The sequence below is a fragment of the Dermacentor albipictus genome, chromosome 10, assembly GCF_038994185.2.
Source record: "Dermacentor albipictus isolate Rhodes 1998 colony chromosome 10, USDA_Dalb.pri_finalv2, whole genome shotgun sequence".
Lineage (NCBI taxonomy): Eukaryota > Metazoa > Arthropoda > Arachnida > Ixodida > Ixodidae > Dermacentor > Dermacentor albipictus.
Window position 1 is genome coordinate 23,488,287 of NC_091830.1, and position 22,809 is coordinate 23,511,095.

Below are 22,809 nucleotides of genomic sequence, written 5' to 3' on the forward strand. Positions count from 1 at the left end.
TATTTCGCGCGTCGAATAACTCTGCGTCGACGTGTTCAGTTTCCCCTTGCGTGGTACGGGGGCCGCTACGGCCTCAGTCAAAATATGTTCTATGCGCTTTTTGAAGCGAATATAAAGTTAATAGCATTTTTGGGACCTTTTGGACTGTTTTCTGGGTCGATGGTTGGTGGAGGGAAGTTTCTGATCAGAGGTTGGAACAAAGGCGCCGACGCGAAGCGGCGCTTGCGCTTGCGTTGCAAGCGCCTGCATTGCCGAAGGCCGTCTGTCGTAGGTCTGAGACGCATGTGCTGCCTATTTATACTACTGCTGGAGATGTGCTGTTTAACAGCTCTGTTCACTACGGCAGTAGGCAATGAAAGAACACGCATTACCTAAATATTGACACGCGCACTTGTTTACATACATGCATACATACATACATACATACATACATACATACATACATACATACATACATACATACATACATACATACATGCATACATACACACACATACATACATACATACATACATACATACATACATACATACATACATACATACATACATACATACATACATACATACATACATACATACATACATACATACATACATACATACATACATACATACATACATACATACATACATACATACATACATACATACATACATACATACATACATACATATATACATACATACATAGATACATGTAAAAAAGCACGAAGCATTAGGAAGCACATGAAATCCCAAGTTATATGAAAATATTGCTGGGCAATTCATTCATACATCCCTTAATGTCAAGTAGCAGCTCAAATCTTGCTATGGTAACGCATGACAACGACGGCTTAGCGATAAACGATTGCACTACATAGTTGTCTTTTATTGTTGTGGATGCGGTGCTGCGCTGCCTAATCCTCACAAGACACGAACGTCACGCGCGTGATCGCGTTTTCCCGATGCGCGTGTACAGCTCAACTTCGCTTGCATGATAGAGGTAGCTGTTTCAGTCTATTTTCGGTGCGTTCAATATATCGAGAATTCTATAACGGAGTCGTCGTCATGCTGCATGCACTAAACCAGGTTCCCGGGGTCATTCCCGCACCATGACAAATTTTGCTTCCACTGCGAGTGTTTCTTTATGCGAAACCCGTATCTTTTTCCTTTGTAGCGTCGTGCTATGGTTCGGGTGATCGACAATCCTTTTTTTTCTTTTTCTTTCATGCAGTTTCCTTCACGTTGCGAGTTTGCGCAGAATTGATTTGCCGTATTCAGTGTCCCAGTGTCACTGGTTGTCAAATAATTCGCGCTCGCTTTGGGAACTTCTAGCTTCTTTGGTTAGCTCAGATGGTAGAGCCACCACCACGGAAATATGTTGGTCCCGGGTTGCGTAACCGGATCACGACGAAGGTTTGTTGAACTGCGAAGCTTTCTTTTCTTTTTCTTAGAGTTGCCTTTGTTGTTTCGTGCTACGGTTAGAGTGGAGAGCGATTCTTGTTTCTTCTTTTATGCAACAAAAACTGCTGCGATAGACGAAGCGACGCGTCAAATATACTGCCGTAGTATGCGTAGCACGTGGCCCCTTCCAAGTCACTTCTCGTATCGTTCGTTTAGATCATCGTCTGAGGAACCGGTGACTTTGCACACTCGTCTATAGTTCTTCGAGTGCTTCCCCTAGAGTCAGTGGTCGGCCTCTGCAATGGAGCCTGAACGCGAGTCAGTTGGAACATACATTTCATTTCGTGTAATACATGTAATACAGCCTTTGGGCTCGGAAGGCATTACATACTGATAAAGCTGCAAGAGGGCAGTGAAAAGCATGCACCGATGGCACCGTAGATCTACGTTAGGGATAAACGAATTTCGTTGAATTAAGACGCATTTACTGGGAGAAAGAAAGAAAGGGAGTGAAATAATTTTTGGAAATTACCACCCGAGCACTCCATACAGATGGTCAACCAGTGAAGCTGAAACGTGTGGCCCCGGTGTTTATCGCTAGGTTATTCCCGACGGTTAATTAAACGACGACTTGGTAGGCTGCCGGATCCTTGGTACGCAGTTGCTGCATCTGCTCGGCTGCACGAGCCTGTTCTTGTGGCCCTGGCTGCATCATCTGCACGGCGTAGACGAGCTCGTTCCCCGTTCTGCTCGTGGAGTTGCTGACCGAAAGCTGCCTGCTCCTCTGGAGTACGCATGACGCGTGGCCCTACCCATTTCGGAGCCAGAGAGAAACTGCTGCGCACGCGCTCAGCTGCGATGGAGAGCAACTACGTCACTACTGGCGCAGCTAACCCAATACCGCCTAGATAGCACTAGGCCGCTTCACTCCGATCCATGATGTCATCTTACCTGGCCCGATTGCCATAGAATCTAATGGGGATGCTCCCGAGTAGGCGACATTGATTTTGACGTCACCGCTTTCATCGCGCTAGCCTTGTCATTGTAAATTTCGGGCCAGGTATCGTGACGTCATGGATCGGAGTAAACAGGCCTTGTGCTATCTAGGGGGCGTTGGCTAATCGCGTGCCTCGGCTTGTCTCTCTTTCTTTTTTGCGCATTCGCATGGGTTTGCGCTGGAAGAGTTTTCGGCGTACATGTGACCGACAGCCAGACAGACGGACGGACCGACGGATGGGCGGACTGGCGGACGAATCGGCTAGCTATATATGCAGCTTCGCTGTAAAAGAATACTGAATAAGTAAAAAGGTAGTAGGGCAATTGTAACATTTCTTCTTTGAAGGTAACTTAAGGCAAGTTTTTTCGAAAGCGTGGCTATTGCGTATCTTGACGATGATTCCCAATTGAAGAGACGCGCATTACGGTTGGCTTGAAGGGCTTCACTATTGCCTTCGATAGCCCCAGAAGACACTAAATGTAGCCGAAAGAATGGCTTTTTAGTTGGTGTGGGCGTAGCATTCTTGTTGCAACGGATATTTTAACTAATCATGTTAAGGTACAAAGCGTTGCCATTACGGATGCAGCAATAATTGTCTCAAATTGCGCTTTTGTTTTTGAACAGACGCACTGTTATGTTCGTAACTATGTTACGGTATATCGGTGACTTAATGATCGTTGCATCTCACGACGCCATCATTACTTCAGGATGACGTTGATGACGATTTGTCTTCTGAATTTTCAGCGCCTATAGAGGTTCGCGGCGATAATTGTTTTTATGTCTTCGTACCTTTAAGTCTTGCAACGTTTTTTGCGGGCGAGCTGATTACACTGCTTCTACGCCACGACGTCAGCGCACCATGTACCGTGCGGTTTATCGGACCTGAAAACAACAAAATTTGCCCAGACCACGGTGAATCGTTTAGTTAAAGCGTCACGGTGATTAAGCTTTTTTTTTCTCGTGGCAGCACCTTTGAAAAGCGATTACGAACACCTTCACATTTTTTCTAGCTTTTTTTTTATTCTGCCTAAGCTTAACTTCTCCAGAGCGTTGCCTCCCTACGTTCTCGGCGTTAGATAAATGCAATCGTTAATACTCCCATCTTTCTCTTTTGGAATTTATGAACTTTCACAAGAAAGCTTGGAAAACAAGGGGTAAAAAAAGGAGGGGAGGGAGGAAGGGTTGCGTTTAAAGAGAACTCGAACAGTCACATTAACGTCGATTGCTGCTTATCGGGCCCATTGAGGTGAATGCCAGACAATGCTTTGTTAAATGCTGAAAGAAGTTGGATGATGGGTCTCTCTTTGTCTTTTTAATGGCTGAATTCGAGCGGAGATTACACAAGCGGAGCTACATACTTGCCTGTAGGATGGCGTCTCTCCAAGCAACTCTCCCTTACAGTAGCTTTTTCCTGGAACTTTTGCTTTCCTTGAATGGCATACTTTCCTTGCATGTGCTTATGTCTTTTCTTTGTTTCATAAGAGAGAGAGAGGAGGTGATGCAGTAATATACGAAGAAATATAAACACGTAATCCATAGTATGCATTTTTGCCGCGAGAAGAGGCCCGAAAACCGTACAGAGCATCGATCACTGCAGAAGAACGACTCACCAAGCTCCTTTCCTTCCTTAATAGCGGGGTGTCCAGAGCCGGAGATGATGAGAGAGCGGCAGAAGTTCGGTTAAAGCAAACACGCGGCGCTAACACTCACAGGCACACAATCACGCACGCGCGCACTTGCAACCCACCGGTGCGGCAGTAACGGACATAAACAAAGAACAATCAAAACTCTGGCAAAACAATAGCGTTACAAACACGCCCTGCAGCGTTGGCAGACACCGCCATGCAAACAAAAACCAGAGAGCAGAAGTAGCAGGCGATGGTTTCATGCACACTACATAGTTGGAAGGAAGCAGACGAAAATGAAGCAGATATAGAACCAAGCAAGCAGACGATAGTTTCATAGCTTCCGTAGCACAGGGCGCTCATTATTTCCACGTTGACCGTGTACGCCTTTGGCGTTCAGGGTTGACTTCCTGGAGCAGCGGCTAGGTGCTTGTCTTGCTCTTGTTTCGGCTTTCTCTGTCTCCTTCTTCTTGGGCTTGTTATGGACCGCAGATGACGCTTGCCCCCCGCCCTCCTTCTAGACGCCCTCCTGCCCTCGCTTGCTCCAGGGCACACGTATTCCGGGTACGAAGCGACGGCAAGGCTTATTTCCGCTAACGCAGCCGGCGCCGTGCCATATCTTTCTATGCTTCTTGGGCTGGCCGAGTGTCAACGGAAGAAGGGTCCGTTTGTCAAAGCGTGCTTATACTGCGCTATTAGGACCGAGTAGCGAGATGGCTTCCTTTCCGGCCAGCATTCTCATTCTTCTACGAAGAGCTCTGTACCCTCAAGCAAACACAGAGACATGCGAAAACGAGCGCTGTAACAAACACAAAAAAAACGCACTTGCACGCGCTGAGACAAAGACTCGCACAACACAAAATAAAACACGTAGGCAAACGTACTTACAAGAAGACACACATACATGCAAACATACATACAGTTAAGGAAGCACATATACGTTACCGCTAGCGCTGGCAAAAAACGCGCGTACAAGCAAATACACGTGTATAAAAGCAAATGGGCATGCACGGAAACACGCGTAGAAATACACACAGAATAAACACATAGTCAAGCAGACGTGCATGCAGACATACAATCAAACGCACGTACAATTAAGCAAACGGATATATATGGAAGCAAGAAGGTATAGAACACGTATAGACGAGCAAACGCGCACGCTCGGAAACACACGTACGAATATGCACGTGTTGAAGCAAACACACATTCAAGCAAATAAAAAGTCACGCGGATATATATATATATATATATATATATATATATATATATATATATATATATATATATATATATATATATATATATATATATATATATATACAAGCCAACGCGCATACGCGAAATTGTGCGCGCACTCAGAAACACCTACAGGCGCACATACAAATACACATGCATGCACGCGCACAGACGCACACGACTATTATTCTTGACACGGCTGGAGTGCCGGAAACGCAACAAGGTCACGGCGCCAACATGGCATCACGCGTACTGTGTATCCTAGCAGAAAGACATCTGCTTGTCCTTTCTTTTATTTTTTTAAAATAAATGTTTCTCCTCCTCCTCCTCCTCCGCATGTGGTTTTGTTCGGCTGCGTGAATCTTTGGCGAGCCCACCAATGTCCCACTCTGAGGACTCTGAGGAACACGCCCCGTGTCTTGCATGGCGAGACCTACTTATGGTCGTGGAACGCCGCATCTATGGGAAACAGTCGTGGAAGCTGAATCCCGCCACCACTGGGGCGAACACAATAGAAGCTTTGTCCCCATCGTAGTATGTTCTGCACTTATACAATCACTTCCGATCGGGTGGATGTAGACTTAGGCGTGCAGGCATATAGTATAGGGAGATCCTTCTGCCTCTTAACGTAGTTGTGATGATTAGCGTTCTCAGTTCGAAACGCGTTCGCAATCTTTGTTACTCGTGAGTGGTCTATATGAAACTAGCGAACTTGCCTTAAGAACGAGCAGATATGTAATTGACGCCCGTATCAGAGTGACATTTCTTTTTCGGGCATCGGGTCAGACCGCCACAACAGGAAATTACACTTCTCCATCAAGAAAGCTCGTCGCCTATAGAAAAGAATTATGGCGTACTTAAAGCAACATGTGCTCAAAATGTGGACAACAAAAGTTATTTGATTACGAGATACAGTCGTTCACGGCAATTAATTTCCTGCCGGTTTTCACTGAGAACACTTTCAACAGAAGGTTATGTTCAGTATAGAATGCGAGGCTTCAATGTGAGAGCAAGATCAAGAAGATAACCACCTAAACATAACACATAAAGACAAGACCCCTTCACGAAACGTTCGATTAAAGAGATGGTCCTTGTTCGAATACTACTGCTGATTTAAAGTTTTTATCTTCCCTGGTACTTCTGTCTGGTTAATATTTCGTTAAGATATTTGCTTTTTCGAAGGCGGCATATTGGCTATGATTTCCTGTGTATGAGCAACGCTTCCACAGTCTAACGTGGGAGTAGTATGCTGCTTTGCCTCAGTCGTGGACCGTATTTCTTCTGAAGCCTGCTGTCTATGTCAAATGACCGTCATAAGTGAGAAAGAACGGAAATTTAGTCAAGTTGCTGTGGCACAAATTTTAGAAAAAAAAAGGCTCCATCAGAGGAGAAACGTAAACCAACAAACAGGATCGCTACTTTTATCTGTCAACGGAGCATTTAACGGAGAAAATTCTGCATATTTAGCCGAAAAATCGTAACCAATGCGGCGACGCTACAACATTAACAAAATCGAATATATAAAGTGTGCAGAATCTATGACAATTAATCACGGGTGATCGTAGCTTTTTCACGCCGCTTGTCTGTCGGCGTTTCGTTCTAAAGATTAGTGGCTTAAGAGGAAGCTTTAGCTCGGGCCCAACCCCGACGCGGCCTATTCAAATACACGTAAAAACGCAAAACGTTTTCCGGAGATAACCCCTGGACCGATTTTAATGAAATTTGTTGCATTTGAGAGAGCAAGTTAAATTCTAGTGACTGTTGGAAGCGAAATTTTGATTTAGGGCTTGCATTTCATCAAAAAGATTTTCAAAAATTCAGAAGTTCGAAAAAATAGAAGCACGAAGTTTACAAATTAATAGCTATGCATCAAGAACAGATATCGCGGTCTAATAGCTTGAATTATTCTTCTAAGCACACATAGAATTCTGTCTCCTAGCCAGACCCCTTCCTTGTAGCTATTTTTTTTTACTTTTTTGTGGAGATTTAGGCTAGCCTTAGTTTCTTTGTAGATATTTGTCAAGATATCCAGATATCTTTCCTGTACTCCTTGATTGCGTAATGCCTCCATGACTGCTGGTATCTCTACAGAATGAAATGCATTTTCGTAATTTATGAAAGTCAAATACAGACGTTACTTGTATTGCGCAAATTTCTCAGATAATTTGACCGATTACATGGACGTGATTTAACGTAGAAAATTCCGTTCTGCAGCCAGCCTGTTCTCTAGTTTGAGTGAAGTCAAGTATTGTCGTGACTTTATTGAAAATTACCTGTGAATACTTTTTAAAATGCTGAGAACAAGCTCCTAGTGGGCTTACATTTCTTCAATTCTTAAATGGCTCCTTTTTCATAGATTGGTATACCTATTCGAATACATGTTAAATGCAGAAATGCTCTCAATCCATATCCAATGGACTCATTTCAATGAATATTGCTGTATTTGGTAGAGAAATCTTGGTTCTAGCAACTTTAGGAAACAAAATTCGCGATTAGGACCTTACAGTTTTTAGAACAAATGCCAAGAAAAGAATGGTAAGCTTGGTTATGAATACTTCAGAATGTCAATCTGAAGCCCACAGTAGCGTTCTTTATCCGCTGAAGCGAAGTTCCTCTTTGGGGATGGCACAGCAAACCAATTACTAAATAATTGCTATGCTAGTCGTTCTTGCCTGAAATTTCCTTCAGAATCATTTTTAGCTTGTTTTGCTGGCACGACGACATATACCCAACATACTTTTGTGTTGTCGGCAAATAGCGCAACACGGAACTGAAATTAAGGAAACCAACGACAGGGGCATTTCGTGCTGTTTGCCATAGAACACTTAATTGTTTTTCTCCGAATGTACTTACCTTGGCCCTAAATTAAGTTGAACAATTTTTTTTTCTTTTATATTGGTGTTACGGCTCCGGGTGCTTCACTTTGCTCTCATCCATTCTTGCGCAGGCGTGCCTCTACTGGGCCGGTCTGACGTAAACTATTGCAATAATTTTTTTATATACTGAGTTCTTAGGCGCCCGTTCCTGCGGCGAGGATCAGCGTCGGCTTCCGCGTCACTCGTAAACGAGCGAACGAGCACAGCGAAGGATGAAAGAGCGAACACGGAGCGCAGAGGGGGATGAAAGACGGCGATAGCGAAGAGAGCGCGAGGAGGAACGCGGAGGAGGAGGGTATGGCGAAAGCGTGAGAAGAAAGGCGTAGTGTCGCGCAAGACGGGCTCTGCGGCGACGATGGCTACGAGATGGCGCCAGAGTAGCACGCGTCATCCGTTGACCGATGACGCCACCGACACCATATGTGGAAACAAAGCGCTGCGTGAGCGGAGGTCCGTCTGCGGCGGCTGCTGCGAATCGCGCATGCCCGTCGCCCACGCACAGCCTCTCGTAATCTCCCGATTAGCGAGGCAGTCGTGCCCACTTCGCTCTGAAGCGAGACTGCGAGTCGGCCTAGTTGGAACAAATTCATCTTAAAACTTACTGCGCGCAAATAAACAGGGACGAAGAATAGAAGAAACACAAGGACGAGCGCTCGTCCTTGTGTTTCTTCTATTCTTCGTCCCTGTTTATTTGCACTTCGCTCTGTTTGCAACGTTTCGCACGAGATGGACTGTCCGCACGTGCCAGAATATCGCGATGTGAAAACAGGTATAGAGCTGCGCTGAAATTTCGCACTAGGGAGTGTCGTAATCATCTCTGATTCTTTTTATCCCGAATCCACCAATAGCCCTCTTTGATGAACCAAATGGCTCAGACATCAGCCACGTGGACGTGATCCTGGCCCATATGGGAGGGGCCCGAGTGATTTTGACCTATCACAGAGGGCTAAAGGCTGATTTGGGAAGAAAAAAAACTGGTTTGGAATTGGTTTCCATTATAGAAGCCCTGGGCTGGGTATAACTTAGGACAGTCTTCTTTTTTACTTTCTCTGTCATCCGGCACGGTAGCCCAGTGACTATGTTTATGCGTTGACTTTGAGGTCGCGGTTTCGGTTCCGGCACTGGCAGCCGCATTTCAGTGAACAAAAAAAAAAAAACGCTCGTTCATATGGGTTCAGGTGCCTGTCGAAGAACCTCCACGGGGCCAAAATTAACCCGGAGTCCTGTCGGTGTGCTCTTTAGATTCCTGTGAGGCGGCATTATATAGTCAGGTTTTATGTAGGAAGTTCGTTCATTTTTCCTACGCCTAACAAACCTATACGTACTTGGTCAGCATACAATGTTTATATTTGGCACTTCACGTGTAGCTTTATATAACATTTGTACATATATCCATATATCCATTCGTTTGTATATTTATACATATATCAATTTGTCAAGACAGCAGCCATGGCCAGGCAAGCCATGGAAGGTGCGCAGTGAAAGTTTCGCTTACAAATACATTCGCTTCGACTCAAAACGGGAAGCCCTGATATAAGGGGCAAGTTTAGTCATACTGACTGTTTCAGGCACCGCGAAAACCATTTGCAGTATTGCATGCCTTGCGATATCTTTTGCAGCAGCTCAGTTGAGCAGTGTTTCGTCTTGGATGCTGTTTGTTCCGAAGTCACTTACAAACGAGGCAGTGCGAATTCCAGCCAACAAACCCACAGGACTGGATTATTTCGCATGCAACCGAGGTACGGCACACGAGAACAAAAAAAGAAACGACGTGATTTTAATCATCGCCGCTACACTGGTATGGCGTTCCCTTCGCAAATACATCAAAGCATTTTGATTTCCGTTTCTTCGCCGTCGTTTTGAAAGAGCGAACGGCCATAATTTCGTTTTACTCTTTCTTATTCGCCCGATCGTGGCAAGCGAACTATTCGGCAAGATCATTCACCAGCGTTTCTAAATTCCTGCTGGTGAAACTAGCCCCAGGAAATCACGATACGGCGCATAACTCAGTTCGTAATCAGTTGCGAAGCCCGAAAGCGTCCAGTGGGGTCAGTCGGTAAGGATTGCAATTGAAGGCTCGCAGCTGTCGTCTGGCTTCACCACACACCCCTGTAAGCCGAGGTGCTCATCAAAATGGGACTTCTCTAGTAAAACAAAACATTATTAATTAAGCCGTTTTAATTAGAGTCTCTACGTGGTTCGGTCGCTCGCCTGCGCTTCAATTTTGGTGTCAACATTGAGCGTTGCCAATGGGAAAGAGAGAGAGAGAGAAGTCATTAGGAAAAGGCGGGGTGGTTAACTAGGCTGAGCCCCGTAAGCTATCCTGCACTCGAGGAGGGGAGAAAGCGGATGGAAAGAGGAGAAAGAAGAAAGAAGTTCACAAGGAAATTGCACCCGAAGCAAGGCACATAATCTATATGACAGAGAACATTTTGTTTAATGAAAGCGCCGTGGAGCTGTAGCGTTATTGGCTCCCGTCATATAGTAAATATCATTATTGTATAGTTAATCTTCAGTGATGACCTGTAATGCATCGTCATGCCACAAAATATTAAAGAAAGAACGTCTGTCACCACAGAATATGGGACTCACTAGAATCAATGTCGCATTTTTTATACCCTTTGCGTCATCAGGCAACATACAACAAAAGCCAGCGCAAGAAAAATGCATGAGCCATTCCACTCTGAAGGTGGATGACCAGCCAAGCTGTTTAGCCCACGACACTGAGGTGACTCAGATTACTGAACAAAGGTACTAACAATTTTATTCTCCTAATCTGTTGTCATCGTGGCAATATAAGTACGCACATACACTCGCGTATCACCTTTCTCATTAAATGCGTCTATCACGTAAGCCAATAAATGGCTCGTACCTCCTTAAGCAATGGCTCACACTCCCGCAAACTCGGCCTCCTTATTACGATGATAGAAGTGAAATTCTACGTTGGAATGATGAGCGGCAACGGAGCCATCTGTGGAAGAAGGTGACGCTCGATCCATTGCTGATGATGATAGGTTTTGCATAACGGAGCCCTGTCTGGGACAAGACGACGCTCGAGCCATTGCTGATGATGATAGCTTTAGTATAACAGAGCCATCTGTGTAAGAAGACGCTCGAGCGATTGCTGATGATGATAGTTTTTGCATAATGGAGCCAGCTGTGGGAGAAGACGATGCTCGAGCCATTGCTGATGATGATAGGTTTTGCATAACGGAGCCCTGTCTGGGACAAGACGACGCTCGAGCCATTGCTGATGATGATAGCTTTAGTATAACAGAGCCATCTGTGTAAGAAGACGCTCGAGCGATTGCTGATGATGATAGTTTTTGCATAATGGAGCCAGCTGTGGGAGAAGACGATGCTCGAGCCATTGCTGATGATGATAGGTTTTGCATAACGGAGCCCTGTCTGGGACAAGACGACGCTCGAGCCATTGCTGATGATGATAGCTTTAGTATAACAGAGCCATCTGTGTAAGAAGACGCTCGAGCGATTGCTGATGATGATAGTTTTTGCATAATGGAGCCAGCTGTGGGAGAAGACGATGCTCGAGCCATTGCTGATGATGATAGGTTTTGCATAACGGAGCCCTGTCTGGGACAAGACGACGCTCGAGCCATTGCTGATGATGATAGCTTTAGTATAACAGAGCCATCTGTGTAAGAAGACGCTCGAGCGATTGCTGATGATGATAGTTTTTGCATAATGGAGCCAGCTGTGGGAGAAGACGATGCTCGAGCCATTGCTGATGATGATAGGTTTTGCATAACGGAGCCCTGTCTGGGACAAGACGACGCTCGAGCCATTGCTGATGATGATAGCTTTAGTATAACAGAGCCATCTGTGTAAGAAGACGCTCGAGCGATTGCTGATGATGATAGTTTTTGCATAATGGAGCCAGCTGTGGGAGAAGACGATGCTCGAGCCATTGCTGATGATGATAGTTTTTGCATAATGGAGCCCTCTGTGGAACAAGACGACGCTCGAGCCATTGATGATGGTGATAGTTTTTGCATAACGAAGCTATAGTGCCTAGAATATACTCTAGGCACTATAACGGAGCCATCCGGGGAACAAGACGACACTCAAGCCATTGGTGATGATTATAGTGTTTGCATAACGGAGCCACCTGTGGAAGAAGACGATGACGAATATGCGAGCAGCGGCACTAGCTCGTTTGCGTGGTTGGTGCCACGAATGTTTCAGCAGTCCTTTTTGAAAAAGTTGTACAAAACATTTTTTTCAAAGACATCTCTTCATACCCTTGTGCCTGGGACCTCTCTGGGTCCCATGTGTGAGAAGGGTAGTTCAAAAGCACGTTACAGGGCCCCGAGCCAACAGGGATATCTGCGCTGAGCTTGGGCCCTTTGTGCATTGTCACCAGGCTCTGCTTACATGATTTTGCCAACATCTCGGTCACATTCGTTTTTCAGATCCTAGCGATAGACATCTTCGCTGTAATGGTGACAGTCGCACAGTAAAATGCGCCCTATCACTATTGAAATTACAAAAGGGGTGCTCGAATGAGTGCGCATTCTCGAACACGATTCGAATACGAATACTAAAAAAACTACCTTTAATCTACTAGAACATTAAAGATATTTTTGTCATTTTTAGGCATGACATACGAAGATTGCACCCCCGTAGTCTGTTCAACAACAAATAATAAATAGTTATGATAACTGATGTTGTACACATTGTTTGGTCCCTGTTTATAAAACCATTACAACATAAATGTATGGGGATCCGATAAGGCCATAATTGATAACCCACAGGTTCTGGTTATCTCTGCCGCTGCTACAATGCCAGCAATGAAAAAGAAGTAACGGCCCATAACCAGGTTCACATAGACAGTATTGCATTTTTTGAAGGGAAATGTGATACGAGACTACCAGACGCTGCTTCAGCGAGACGGGTGTTATGATAAATCAACACAAAGTTTAATGTAAGCTGCCTAGAAGCGAGCCATTTTTGTTGAATTCCAATTGACTAACTTAGTAAGCAGCCGTTACCTGGCCCGTGAGTCCGTTTATCCCGCCACTGTGACGCAACCGTTTCTCTCAAGCAGCAGCATCATTCGAAGTGGACTTGACTTGCAAGTCGTTCTCAGTCCTTCGAGGCTCGAATAAGTGTCATTTTTTATCCCTTACATATATATTGTAAAGAAACAAATGTTGGACGACTTTGAGCAGGAAATTCTTCAGTCGAAGGCCAATCCAGTAGCAGAAAAGCAGGCATTATTGAATCAAGTTTTTTTTTAAATATTCGCACACCCCGAATTTACAAGCTCATTTACAAAAGTTGCCCATTATCTTTTTAACCGTGCATTGTCTTATCGCGAGGATTGTAAGCTTCTCCGGCTGAGGGAATGTACTTTGTTGCACGCCCTCATGCAATATCGAAAGGGGACGCCGGCTTTGGTTTCAAAGGAGGTAATTTTCCTATTGTGTGCTCGTAATGAGGAAACGTTCCAGGAACAGAATTCTTCAACAGAAGGAGAAGATAAGAAATAGCAGTGAGTAAGGTTCTACCTTTTTGATCGTTTACAGAAACAGCGATTCGAGCAGCGACCACGTGTTAATTTTCATATTGGACGAAGTTGTGCAATCGCTGCCTGTGAGTGATTTTTCCCCTTCTCTTCTTTTGTCTTGTAGCCTGATCATGCGCAGACAATAAAAGTTGATGCTGGCTGTAGCTGATAATTCAAATGAAGTTTTCTTGGGAATAATTTATTCTGAAAAATGAGCATATGTGATATATGTAAGACCTTCCTCCAGAGAAGCATTAAAGGTATTTTGAATTAATTAATTAATTGATTAATAGATAATGAATGAATGAATGAATGAATGAATGAATGAATAATTAATCAATAATTTAAATAAATATAGTTACTTAATTAATAATTCAGCACCATATAGTCTATCTCACTGTGGTCCTGAAGCCAACGCTCTTTCTCGGGAATAACCGCATTTAGCACTCTAAATGTAACCCTGTAAAAGCGCATACGTTAGCAAAAGTGCAGCCACTGGGCTCCATACGTAACGGCGCTGTGTATTTCGAAAGATCGCAAGGGAAAGTTTACTCAAGACCTATTTGCAATGATGTTCTTCGCCGCGTCTATAGGGTTCTGTTTCGTTTCATTCTTAGTGTAGTGACTCCTTACATATCATGACAAGTTACTTCATGTATGTTGTATCATAATGTATATTGGTTACGATAACGACAGTCATGTGTGCTGAGGCTGCACGTTCGTGTGGTACCAATAAGTAGAGCTCTCGGACTCTGAATATTGACACGTGTACTTATCTTTATCGGGCAACCACGTTTCGCCGCTTAACAACTGTAATCGCACAGCGACGGACGCGCCTGCATGTATCCGACGTTTCTGGAAAGTTATCGATGCTTCTATCCGCGTGTCTGTTGTCGCCGATCCTTGTGTTATCAGATTTCATCGCGTGACACGAATGGTGTAGAACTTTGTGGAACACACGCGGGTCCCATCAGTTAATCTGGAACATTCGACGACTGATCTATAAAAGCCGACGCGCTTGACCCGTTGATCAGATTTTCGACGATCGCCGACTGTGTTCGCCGCTATCGTTGTGCTTTAAGTGTAGCCTGTTTTGTGGGCACAGGTTCGCGCAATAAAAGCTAGTTTTGCCTTTCACAGTACTGCAACTGTGTTCTCTCTTCACCGTCACTACCACGTGACATCTGGTGGAGGTGCTAGTGCGTTCATGTACCGAACGCCCCCGCAAAGCCGCGATCCAACCCCGAAGCCCGAGGACCAAACTAACATCGCCGAAGACCAGCGTGCTAGCCGCAGACTGCAAAGACTGCCCCCAGAGCACGGACTTCTACCTGAGTCCACAAAGAAGATCGTGGTCAAAACAACTCCAATGGCTGCCCCAGCGTCCCCCGTTATCCTACAGCAACCTCGGGACCCACCAACTTTCCATGGAGCAGCAACTGAGGACCCGGAATACTGGCTGGAGACGTACGAACGAATCGCGACTTTCAACAACTGGGACTCCGACGACAAGTTGCGGCACGTATACTTCGCCCTAGAAGACGCCGCCAGAACGTGGCTCGAGAACAGGGAGTCGACATTGACAACATGGGACCTGTTCCGTACCGGCTTCATGCGCACCTTTACAAGCGTCGTGCGCAAGGAAAGGGCCGAAGCCATGCTGGACGCCCGAGTGCAACTACCGAACGAGAACGTTGCCATCTTCACGGAGGAAATGAAGCGTCTCTTCCGCCACGCCGACCCGGATATGCCCGAGGAGAAGAAAGTCCGCCTTCTCATGCGTGGTGTGAAGGAAGAACTTTTCGGCGCAATGGTACGAATCCCACCGAAGACTGTAGAAGAGTTCCTTCGCGAGGCAACCAGCATCGAGAAGACACTCGAGATGCGAAACCGGCAATTCGACCGCCGCACGAACGCGACAAACTACGCCGGACTTCAGTCACTGGCCACCGACGACCTGCGCGAGACTATCCGAGCTGTCGTGCGGGAGGAGCTACAAAAGCTGTTCCCATCATCACAGCCTCAGGTGGCTTCGATTGCCGATGTCGTGCGTGAGGAACTCCAACAACAACTTGGAGTAGCCCCTGAATCGCCGCAGCCCGAGCCGCAAGCAATGACCTACGCCACCGTTGCACGCCGTCAAGGCCCCCCTCCGCGACCGCGCCAGGGCCCTGTCACGCCACAGTTTCGTCGTCCACCGCCGCCGCCGCCAGCACGACCACCCGCCGCCCAGCGCACCTACGCGAGGAAGACGGACATCTGGCGTGCTCCAGACCACCGCCCGCTCTGCTACCACTGCGGAGAAGCGGGTCACGTCTACCGACGATGTCCGTACCGCGAGATGGGACTGCGAGGTTTCGCCGTCAACGCGCCGCGTCCACAGCTTGGCGAGCGCCCACGTAACATCGCCGATTACCTCGCCGCTACTCAGTGGAGCCCTCGACGGCCGTCCCGTTCGCCATCACCAGGCCGCTACCTGTCGCCGCAGCGACGACCATGCACTGGCCCAGCCCGGGGCCGGTCAGCGAGCCCATATCCGGAAAACTAAAAGCAGCAACCGATGGAGGTGCGGTTGCTGTTCGTCGAACTGACGAAGATCCTCCGCCGCCGACGAAGACGACAAAGAAACGATCTCGACGACCTAATGACGACACGCCGCCGACCCGACGAAGTCAGGAAGCCAAGACTACACCGACGAAAGACGGCTTGACGACGCGACGTTCCAGCTTCAGTTCAACACGACGCAGCCGTGATCCGACGCCAAGACGCAACTGCAACGGCAGACAAAGAGCCACCGACCTCGATGTACTTCTAGACGGCCACGCAGTCACTGCCTTAGTCGACACAGGGGCCGATTACTCCGTAATGAGTGGACACATCGCCGCCCAGTTGAAGAAGGTTAAGACTGCATGGGAGGGCCCCCAAATTCGGACCGCTGGAGGACACCTCATTACGCCGACTGGAATCTGCACGGCAAGAATAACCGTTCATGACCGGACTTACCCTGCCACCTTCGTTATCCTCCAACAGTGTTCACGAGACGTCATTCTCGGTATGGACTTCCTGAACCAACACGGCGCAGTCATCGACCTGAAGTCGAAGTCAATAACGCTGTCGGAAGATAAAGCGATACCGCCGGAGAGCCCTCGTAGTCACCACGCCTTGAGTGTGCTCGAAGACCAAGTGAGCATCCCGCCCCGCTCCAGCATTATTATTTCGGTCGGCACCGAAATACCCGCTGACGTAGAAGGTGTCATCGAAGGCGACCAACGCCTCCTGCTAGTCCGTGAAATTTGCGTCGCAAGAGGGATCGCTCGACTGCATGGAGGGAAAACTGAAGTGTTGCTGACAAACTTCAGCCCGGAGTTCAAGCACATCAACAAGGGCACGACGATCGCGTACATCGAGGAAATTGTGGAAACCAGTAATGCGTTTGTCCTCTCGGATTCCGCCACATCTACCCCGACGACCACGGTTCCCGAACCAGACTACGACATTAATCCGAGTCTCCCAGTGATTAAGCAACAGCAGCTCAGAAGTCTGCTCCAACGATACAAACACTGCTTTTCGACGACATCGAGGATTCGACAAACACCAGTCGCCAAGCATCGCCTAATCACCGAGGAGTACGCTCGACCACTCCGCCAAAGTCCTTACCGAGTTTCGCCGCGAGAACGCGAAGCTATAAGAGAACAAGTCGACGAAATGCTGCGCGACGACATCATCCAGCCGTCGAAAAGCCCGTGGGCATCCCCTGTTGTCCTGGTGAAGAAAAAGGACGGAACCCTACGTTTCTGCGTCGATTATCGTCGTCTGAACAAGATCACGAAGAAGGACGTATACCCCCTTCCACGGATAGACGACGCATTGCATCGGCTTTGCAACGCTAAGTACTTCTCCTCGATGGACCTCAAGTCTGGCTATTGGCAAATAGAAGTCGACGAAAGAGATCGCGAAAAGACCGCCTTCATCACCCCAGACGGCCTCTACGAGTTCAAGGTTATGCCATTTGGACTGTGCTCGGCGCCTGCAACGTTCCAGCGCGTGATGGACACGGTTTTAGCGGGATTGAAATGGCAGACCTGTCTCGTTTACTTGGATGACGTCGTTGTATTCGCCGGAAATTTCGACGATCACCTTAGGCGGCTTGCCACAGTACTAGAGGCCATCAAGTCATCAGGGCTCACTCTGAAGCCAGAAAAATGCCGCTTCGCTTACGACGAGCTTCTGTTCCTAGGCCACGTCATCAGTAAATCCGGAGTACGCCCCGACCCGCAGAAAACAGCTGCCATCGCAAAGTTCCCGCAGCCCACCGACAAGAAGGCAGTGCGTAGATTCCTTGGCATGTGTGCCTACTACAGGCGCTTTGTCCAGGACTTTTCACGCATCGCCGAGCCGTTGACACGTCTAACTAAATGTGATGTTGAGTTCAAGTGGGAAACGCCGCAGGTCGACGCATTTGAAGAACTCAAACGACGCATGCAGTCACCGCCAGTACTTGCGCACTTCGACGAGTACGCCGATACAGAAATCCATACTGACGCCAGTAGCCTAGGCCTCGGCACCGTCCTGGTCCAGAGAAAAGATGGACTTGAACACGTGATAGCTTACGCTAGCCGGTCGTTGTCAAAAGCGGAAGGCAATTATTCTACAACCGAAAAGGAATGCCTCGCCATCGTTTGGGCTACAGCGAAATTTCGCCCTTACCTATATGGCAGGCCATTCAAAGTCGTCAGCGACCATCACGCCTTGTGTTGGCTAGCGAATTTAAAGGATCCCTCAGGACGGCTGGCACGGTGGAGCCTCAGACTACAAGAATACGACATCACCGTAACATACAAGTCCGGACGAAAACACTCAGACGCCGATTGCCTATCCCGCGCCCCCATTGACCCGCCGCCGCAAAATGACGAGGATGACGACGCCTTCCTTGGAATAATAAGCGCTGAAGACTTCGCCGAACAACAACGAGCGGACCCGGAACTTAAAGGCCTCGTCGATTATTTGGAAGGGCACACCGACGTTGTCCCCAGGGCATTTAAGCGCGGATTATCTTCCTTCACGCTTCAAGACAGTCTACTCGTGAAGAAGAACTTCTCGCCAGTCCGCGCCAACTACCTTCTTGTTGTCCCGTCAGGACTTCGTCCAGAAGTATTGCATGCCCTACATGACGATCCGACCGCTGGACACCTCGGTTTTTCCCGGACACTCTCGAGAATACAACAAAAGTATTATTGGCCGCGCCTGACCGCCGACGTCGCCCATTATGTCAGAACATGCCGAGACTGTCAGCGACGTAAGACACCGCCGACAAGGCCAGCCGGATTACTACAGCCAATCGAGCCTCCTTGCCGACCATTCCAGCAGATCGGGATGGACTTGCTGGGACCCTTTCCGACGTCAACAACCGGAAATAAGTGGATCGTCGTGGCGACAGACTACCTCACCCGCTTCGCTGAAACTAAAGCACTGCCGAAAGGTAGCGCAGCCGACGTGGCGAAATTTTTTGTCGAAAACATCCTGCTTCGACATGGCGCCCCAGAAGTCCTCATCACCGACAGAGGAACGGCCTTTACAGCGGAGCTCACCCAAGCCATTCTGAAATACAGTCAGACAAGGCACAGGAGGACCACGGCCTACCACCCGCAGACGAATGGCCTTACGGAGCGGCTGAATAAGACCCTCGCCGACATGCTAGCGATGTACGTCGACGTCGAACACAAGACCTGGGATGCCGTCCTGCCGTACGTAACATTTGCTTACAACACGGCGGTGCAAGAAACAACACAGCTCACGCCGTTTAAGCTGGTTTACGGCAGGAACCCGACGACGACGCTCGACGCCATGCTGCCCCACGTCACTGACGAAGAGAATGTTGACGTCGCTAGCTATCTCCAGCGCGCCGAAGAAGCCCGACAGCTCGCCCGCCTACGGATCAAGAACCAACAGAGGACCGACAGCCGACACTACAACCTCCGACGACGCTTTGTTGAGTACCAGCCCGGCGACCATGTTTGGGTTTGGACACCGATACGCCGACGAGGACTCAGTGAGAAACTACTCCGACGCTATTTCGGACCCTACAAGGTCATCCGACGTATTGGCGCACTAGACTATGAGGTCGTGCCAGACGGCATATCGCACTCACAGCGGCGCCGCGCACGATCTGAAGTGGTCCACGTGGTGCGCCTTAAACCATTTTACGGACGCTGATGAACTTCCTTTGTTGTTTCATTTGGTACGAGTGCTTTTCTTTGTTACTTTCGTTTGTTTGCAGCATCGGGTCGATGCTTTTTAAGAGGGGGGTAATGACACGTGTACTTATCTTTATCGGGCAACCACGTTTCGCCGCTTAACAACTGTAATCGCACAGCGACGGACGCGCCTGCATGTATCCGACGTTTCTGGAAAGTTATCGATGCTTCTATCCGCGTGTCTGTTGTCGCCGAACCTTGTGTTATCAGATTTCATCGCGTGACACGAATGGTGTAGAACTTTGTGGAACACACGCGGGTCCCATCAGTTAATCTGGAACATTCGACGACTGATCTATAAAAGCCGACGCGCTTGACCCGCTGATCAGATTTTCGACGATCGCCGACTGTGTTCGCCGCTATCGTTGTGCTTTAAGTGTAGCCTGTTTTGTGGGCACAGGTTCGCGCAATAAAAACTTTAAAGTGGACAAATTGTGGAAATGGAGGCTAACGGCAGAGAAAAGACTTAGGAAAATGGAGGCACGAGGGGATGACGACGATGAGTATCTGCCATCGGAGGCGGATAGTATAAAGTCCATTCCTGGATTGTCGGGGGCCATCACAAAGAGGAAAATAGCAGGTAATAGAAAGGCATCCTCACCTAATAACAATGGACAGTAATCATGGATTTAACGTGTGGCAATGGAATTGTCGTGGGTTCCAACACAAAAAAGCAGCACTGCAACAGGTGATCAGGTCATCTGAGGCCAGGCCAAAGGTAATTATGCTGCAGGAAACCTTAGCGGACGAAATTATGCTCACTGGGTACAAAGTTATATGTAGAGACAAAAGAATGGGGAGGGGGTTGGCGACTCTCATTGACAAAAAGTTGCCGTACATTGATCATGAGATTCACCTTAGAAATTCCAGGTTTGAATTTATTCTAGTTGAGATTATACTTAAAAGAAACAGAGGTAAGACGCAAAGCATTTTCTGCTTGAATATTTACAGCAGTCCTAACGACATGAGACAAAGGTTTAGAGCACTCTTCAACAAGGTGCTTTCGGTTGCCAAAAACTCCCCTCTCATTATTGGAGGGGACTTTAATGCTCCCTATCATACATGGGGATACGCTTGGAACACAAAGAAGGGAGAGGAGCTATGGAGTCTTGCCATGGATCTGGGATTATGCTTGATTACTGATCCTGCGTATCCCACCCGTTGTGGCACTTCCACAAGCAGGGACTCCACGCCAGATCTTACTTTTGTGAACAATTCAAGAGGAGCCAATTGGGAAAATTCAAACTTGGATCTCGGAAGCGATCATTACATCATACACATAACCATACGCTTACCGAGACAGGAAACAAGAATCTTCAAATTCACTGATTGGGATCACTTCAGAAAAATTAGGGCGAACAGAGGGACAGTGGGGCCTCCACATGCCGAGCAGGAGCCCCTTCAGACATGGGTCATCCAGCTCAGAGAGGACGTCAAGGAGGCCACTAAAGAAATCAGGACAGAGGAAAATATTGAAGCTATGGACAGCAGGCTGGCGCATCTGATTGAGGCCAAACAGGCTATATTACAGAGATGGAAAACGCAGAGACTTAACAGAAGGCTAAGAAAAAAAATAGCGCAATTAAACAGAGAAATTGATGATCATTCGAAGACCCTCGTGAAGCAACAGTGGGATGAGATCTGTAATTCGGCTGATGGTAGACTCAAACATGGAGGTAGCTGGAACCTCCTCAAGCACTTGCTCAACGAGAATGAAACAAGGACAAGCAAGAGAACAGCTATAGCTAAGTTGGTTCATCAGGAAAGCCAAGATAAAACAGAGAGGGATATCATGGATAGTCTCGCAGCCAAATATCTCCCACTTAAACAACCAAACGAAGGAGAGGAGAGCCCCGAGTATACGGGAGGCATATGTGAAGAACTTGACCGGGACTTCACTGAGAGTGAAGTGAGGGCCGCTCTTCATAGTCTTAATGGTCGATCGGCGGCTGGACCTGACGGAATAACTAACAAGATGTTAAGAAATCTAGATGATGCATCAATCTATTATCTAACTGAACACTTCAATGAATGTTGGAGAAAAGGGGTATACTCAGAGGAATGGAGGGTGGCCAATACTATCCTCATACCAAAGCCAGGCAAAAAACTCACTCTAGACAACCTCCGTCCTATTTCCTTAACGTCATGTCTAGGCAAAGCTATGGAACATGTCATCCTAAATCGACTCACGAAATACGTTGAGCAGAACGAGATCCTCCCATACAACTTGATCGGCTTTCGTCCAGGGCTGTCAACTCAGGATGCTATGCTGCTGATCAAACATCAACTTATACAGGCTAGCCCAGCGCATACGAAAGCTCTTTTGGGATTGGATGTGGAAAAAGCTTTTGATCGTATAAAGCATAAGGCAATACTTGACGTTCTCTCGGAGATGGGTTTGGGTAAGAGACTTTTTAACATGATTAAGGACTTTCTTAGAAATAGAACTGCACAACTCATGCTGGGTGAGCTTAAATCAGAAGCTAAGAATTTGGGAAATAGGGGCACTCCACAAGGGGCTGTACTCTCACCCATGCTATTCAATTTAGCAATGTCCAAGGTTGCAAGAAATCTGGAGAAAATTGAGGGTATACGTTATGTGATATATGCCGACGACATAACCATATGGAGTGCCAAGGGCAATATAGGACAGACAGAGAACAGATTACAGGAAAGTTTATACGTTGTAGAGAACACACTGAAAGCCATGGGGTTGAAATGCTCGGCAGCCAAATCAGAACTCTTAGTCATTAAACATTGCAGAAAAGGTCGTAAACCAAGAGGTTACATTCCGGAAGATGAGCCAAGAGTGTGCTTATATACTCATGAAGGATCCGCAATCAGGCTAGTTGAAAAAATCAAGGTTCTTGGGTATCACATAGACGGAAACAATACTAACTACAGAA

General features: G+C 47.2%; 1 protein-coding gene across 1 annotated transcript in view; it reads left to right on the forward strand.

Annotated features, from left to right (window-relative positions):
* The window catches only part of B9d2 (B9 domain-containing protein 2), a 969,675-nt gene that overhangs the window by 561,475 nt on the left and 385,391 nt on the right, over positions 1–22,809 (forward strand). The window contains exon 9 of the mRNA XM_070527020.1: positions 13,669–13,735. Within this exon, the coding sequence (XP_070383121.1) occupies positions 13,669–13,735 (67 nt within the window). The remainder of the gene's footprint in view (positions 1–13,668; positions 13,736–22,809) is intronic.